Here is a 5,987-nt window from a genome sequence, read left to right on the forward strand (position 1 = left end):
AAGAAAACATTTGTTATCTAGAATTTATTAAAATATTTTTTTAATCAGATTATTTAAAATATCGAATTAGAATATCTTCAACAATTAATAAATTCGATATAACCGTTTTGTATAAATTACACACTATTCTAAATATAATGTTGGAATTTTCCGAAATCGGTGCGTGGTAAATGAATATTCTACAACCGTTTTCTCAGAAGGAACTATCAGCTATCAGCGAACTTTCAACCGAATAAATTATTACAAACCAAGCAAGTTTATCGACTTCAAGTTTATCACTGCTTCAATCTTGTGTCGTGTTTGCTGCATCGGATTTCGTTGCAGCCTCGATGAAATTGTAGCTCTCTCTCTCTCTCTCTCTGTTGAATGTAAATCCTTATTCACAATACCCGGTAGGTGGTTTTCTCATTATCGATCTGTCCTTTCACCTTTCCCCGTTGTTTTCTTTTCTTCTTTTGCACCTTCGTGCGACATAATGGATTTTTCCTTTCTTGAGGAACCAACGATCAAAGTCGTGAGTTTCTGTATGTGTGTGTGTGTATATGCGTAAGCAGTATATTAGTTTTAAGCGGAAATATGTGTGTCAAGTACGTATAACAATGACGCTATGCGATCAATACCCTTTCTGAACAGGATAAATTCCCGTATTTAATATCGCGTCAGCGGTTCTGGCGATGTCAATGGCAAAGCATTTAGCGATTTTCTGCTCGGCGGCGATTATTGAATGAATTTGTTTAAAAATATCATAATTAAATTATTATAAAACAATAATCAAGATGTTCGAAAACAGATAAAGTATCTCTTTGTATTCCCAGCATAATGGCAACAAAAAATTTGTATCGGATGAGCGACGTATAAATTGTAAAATGACGTCAGAATTGTTCTCGTTTGCAGAAGTAAACGATGATGATGCGCGAGAAACACTCTTTCCTCCTCTTTCCTATTGCAAAAACAATCAATCGCCAGGCTGAGAATCGTTACGTGTTTGGCCATTAGTATCGTCAGAACCACTGACGTGGTATTAAATACGAAAATGTACTCTGTTCAGATCATGTATATATATATATATTTCAGAAATGTTGACAAAACGGAAAGATCATGCAACTAGATATATCTGTTATGATAATGATACTGTTTACTGTAAAATAGTGATTGTGAGAGGAATATCAGGAAGAGAATTAGGCTTCGTAAAATATTAATGCAGTATTTGGATTTTCAATGTTGTATAGACAAACTGAAAGAAATATTGCACAATGTAACATATAATATATCTTTCTTTGTTTTTTTTTTATAATAAACATGACACGTTATACTTAGAATATCGCTTAACATATTTAGGCCGGTATTCATAGTCCGTTCTTATTTCAAGATCGTCTGAAGTAATGTCTTAAAATGCTAATACGGCCTGATTGATTCATGACATCTTAAGACTGTATTTAAGAAATCTTAAATATAAGAATCAACTATGAATACCGCCTTTAGGCCCAGTTTCCCAACTCACGGTTAACTTTTAATCGAAGTTCAATTTATTCATTATCTCTTTCCAATTCTAGAATTGGAAAGAGATAATGAATAAATTGAACAAGTTGAACCTCGATTAAGAGTTAACCGTGAATTGTGAAACTGGGCCTTAATACAATACTGTGCTATTTAAAATTAATATTATCTCACAATACTTGCTATGAAAAAAAATCATACATTAAATTGTGTACCTATTGATAATACGTTGTAACGAGAAAAAGTAAAAAGCATTTCCTTGATTTTTTGTAGTTTGATTCATTTTAGGCGAATATGTGAGAAAGGAACTATTTAATACTTAGGCATTCTATTTAACGAATAAGTATTTTTAAGAGTTTAAAGAGAGTTTTATGACAACGGCGGTTACGATTGCAACGTGTAAATAATCAACAATATCTTGAGTGTTCTCAAGAATAAAATTACAAAAAAATAAAATTGTTATATGCATTATACAATATATAATGCAAATTTAGGCGATATTAAGTAAATAAAAATAAATATGTAACAAAATGCAAAATTTAATTTAAAAAAGGAACTTTCACTTTGATAATACCGTAAATGTTTATAGGATTATCCACGCGTTGCTTAGATTTTGTCGAAAAAATATTGTAGAGCAAGACCAGTGATAAGGATATATAAAGGAGAGAGTTAATAATTCGTGCATATCATATATCGTACCGCAAAACTATTATATGTATATATATTTTTAAAATAACAGCCAATAATTGGCTTTAAGTATTCATATTATATAGCGCGTCTCAGACGCGTCGATGTAATTTATACGTCTGTTTGAAATTCGAATATTTCGAAGATTCGTTTCGCTTTGGCATAGCGTTTTCACGCTAAAACACCTGTGTCGAGCTCAATGTTTCTTAAGTTTAATACTTTCTCTTCTCTCTCTCCTCTCGTAGAAAAGTCAGATCTTATGTAACTTTACTGCGGAATGTATATACCACATAATAGATTAAAGATACAGCTTGCTAACAGTTACAGTTTGAGCGAAAGCTAATAAGAAAGATAATGCGCGTTTAAAGAATTATGATCTCCCTTTTTTCTCTCTTATGGAATGTACGTTTGATTGGTCATTGGCTTTCGTCAATGCGCCCACTTTCCCTCTCCCTCATATCCTTTACTGCTCCTACTTGCAACACGTAATCGTCACAATCTCTCATCTACTAGTAAAATGACGCATATACATACAATGTTGTTTCCAATACATACGAATACACATGACCCCCCCTCCCTCCCTCTTTATTACATATGTATCGAGAAAAACGGAACGTGGTTGTACATCACATTACTAAGAGCACTTAACCACGCAACACTTTAACTGCGTTATAAAAATACGCAATATTATTACAATAAAATAATTATTCATAGTTCTTAATTCAATTAATTGTTTACTTGATGAAAGTCTGTTATGTAGCGCCTTGCACGTTATCACAGTGTACGGTAGTTTCCTTCCTTGCATTGCCTGTAGAACTTCCATGAGAACGCAGCGATTGCCATCAAACATGTAGTAAGGATAATGCCACCTGCAACAAAAAGATATGTATGACTATTTGATATTTAACCATATCTGTTACATTAAATCAAATATATATAATAACAAATTTAATAAAAAAATTCGTCTAAAAAGAACCAGTATTTGTAATTTATGCAATTTTAATTATTTTAATAAAATTTTTGTAAAACTTTTTATTTTATTGTCTTATCTATTGTAAGATACAGTCTCTCGATTAATTTATAGAAATAACTAGCAGAATAACATCTCTTACGTACCAAAAAAGCTTAGACCATCAAATTGGCGATCCTTAGAAGATGGTGGTACAGCTGTTGTCTTCGATGAAGCCGTACTAGTGGATGTAGGTGGAGATGTTGGAACGCTGGTTGATGTTGTATTTGTTGGTACAGTAGTAGTTTTGGGTGTAACAGTAGTAGTAGGAGTAGTAGTAGGAGTAGTAGGAGGAGTAGTAGGAGTAGTAGGAGGAGTAGTAGGAGTAACAGTAGTGGAGGTGGTGGTGATATTGGTAGGAGGAACAGTTGTAGTTTTAGTAGTAATAGGAGTAGTAGAAACAGTAGTAGTATTTGGAATTACAGTTTTAGTAACTGGTACAGCAGTAGTATGGTTCGAAGACTCCGTTGTAGAAGAAGGTCCATTTGGAAATGGATTTACTGTCTCTGAATGTATGAAGAATCCATATATTAATTTTTTTAATAAATAAATATTCCATATATTTCAATTTTTAAGTACATTTAAAACTGTTTTTCCTGCACCTTCCAATAAGATAAAAAAATATCCAAAGCTTGATTTTGTTCTCATAACGAGCAAATATGTTTTATACATAAACGCATATGCGCACTCATAAACATTAAGTAAAATAATTTTTAAAATATTATTCAATTAATATTTATTTTTAAAAATATGAAGAAAAAATAAAATCTGGATCAAATTTCAGTCTGTCATGATATAAAATTTTTCAGATCAATGTTCTGCGATTTAAAAAATTTTGAACCTTCGAATATAATTTCTACCAGAGAATTATGTATTTTGAATATGAAATGAAAATGACAAAAGTGAGCAAATTCACTACAATATTTATCACTTTATTGGTCAATACCTAATAAATTTGTTCACTTTTGTAATTTTCACTTCGTTTCAAGATACACAATCTTCTTAATTTTTTTACTTAATTTTTTACCGTGTCAAATAATTTAATGTCTTAATTTTTTTACTGTGTCAAATAATTTCAGACATTGATTTACATCTTAACATCTGGCAAATGTAAACCTATATCAATATCTTTGGATCTGTCGTTTCAGTCGAACTTCTCGATTCATTTTTCCTCTTTTTCTCTTCATGTTAGAGTAAAAAAAAGAAAAGACGAACAGTTCAATTAACGCCTGTTTCTACCAATGTAGTTTAATTTCAATCTCAATCCAACTAATTCATCAAATTCTGTTTTATGAATTAAAAAAAATGAAGACTAACTGAGATATACGCCAATTTACTTTGGTAAAAACGGGCATATATAAAAAGAATATTTTTTTTTTACATGACGAGATTTCAACTTCTTCATACCGCTGGTGTTTATATATCGTTTGTTGGCAACCGCAAATGTGTTGACCACGATAAAACATTAAGCCGTTGCGCGTTTCGATTGTTATCGCTCATCATACCTAAGATTCGGTTGGTAGTGGTCAGCGAAAAATCAATAGTAATCTACTCGAGACTACCGCTGTTGTGTAACGAAGGTCGAACGTGTGCAAGAGACATGTGCTGAGTCGCTGTTTTTAACGGCTCGATGTTTTTTTTTTTTTTTTTCTAATCAATCTTATATTTTTATAGACTTCTCACGAAAAGGAGAGAAAGGAAAAAAGAATAATCTCTAAAACGAATATCTTTACGCAAGGGTAGCGGTCATGTAACTTTATTCCTAGAGTAGAAACGTGAAAATTTCTTGTATGTGTGTATACGTACACAATTCATTTGTCACGTTTCCGTTTTAAGGAAAAAGTTACGTGATCGCCCGAATGTGGAAAGCGCGAGTCTACGAATACATTAATTTCTCGAACGTCGCTACTGGAAAAAACCGACACAGTGCAGTTATCGGTAATTCGACACGAGTAGGCGTTCCCCGATAAGACGTAAAATACGACAACTGAATACCGTCCATCCGACACCGCGTGCTTTAAGTCTCATTACACATGTATGAGCAACGCATTTAGTAATGATTACGCGCCAATATTTAGAATTAACCAACTCACCCTCCACGGCCAGCACCAGTGGTACACACAGTAACGCGCAGATCAAGTAAGCAGACTTCATTTTTTCGAAAATCGTCGAAAATTTCTCGTTCTTTTCGAAATGCGCAGAGACGATAAAGAGCGATAATACGACATACACTGTCACTCAACCACACCGAACTGATCGTTACTGAATGCTGATCGTGATTGTCGTGTGAACACTCAACACTTCGAAACGACTTGCAGCGACCAGTAGCGACCGTTACTTACACCGCTAGAGATGGCGTTAATGCAGTTGCCAGCAATACGGCTTAATAATCCCTAGATAAGAAATTAGGTGAGTTTAGAAGTTTATTCATTTTGCATGTGCTTTATATTCGAATCATAAGCTGGTATTCATAGCCGATTTTTATTCAATTATCAAGACCGCCTTAGTAAGTAATACCTTAAGACGCTAAGACTGCAGACCCTCTGATTGGTTCGTGACTTCTTAAGACCGTACTTAAGACGATTTTGAATATAAATAGTCTGTTCCTTCACTAAACTGTTTTAGAACTCTCTTTCTCGCTTTAAACAAATATCTATTTCACTTTAAATTCTAAAAGTATACATTAATTCAGCCACAGAACAGACTTAAGATCTGATTATGAATATCGGCCATAATATAAGAATATAGAGTGAAGATGTGTTCCGTTTTTACGCTCACATGCTGTAAACATCAA

General features: G+C 33.1%; 1 protein-coding gene across 1 annotated transcript; it reads right to left on the reverse strand.

Moving 5' to 3' along the window:
• Positions 1–1,995: 1,995 nt before the first annotated feature.
• Positions 1,996–5,519, reverse strand: LOC108752694 (integumentary mucin A.1-like). Its single transcript, XM_018493728.1, has 3 exons — positions 5,287–5,519; positions 3,301–3,699; positions 1,996–3,053 (listed from the first exon to the last, which is right to left on the reverse strand). The coding sequence occupies exons 1-3, from the start codon at positions 5,345–5,347 to the stop codon at positions 2,959–2,961; spliced, it is 555 nt and encodes a 184-aa protein (XP_018349230.1). The 5' UTR covers positions 5,348–5,519; the 3' UTR covers positions 1,996–2,958.
• Between the last annotated feature and the right edge of the window lie 468 nt (positions 5,520–5,987).

This window comes from Trachymyrmex septentrionalis, unplaced genomic scaffold (genome assembly GCF_001594115.1).
Source record: "Trachymyrmex septentrionalis isolate Tsep2-gDNA-1 unplaced genomic scaffold, Tsep1.0 scaffold60, whole genome shotgun sequence".
In the NCBI taxonomy this organism is placed as follows: Eukaryota; Metazoa; Arthropoda; class Insecta; order Hymenoptera; family Formicidae; genus Trachymyrmex; species Trachymyrmex septentrionalis.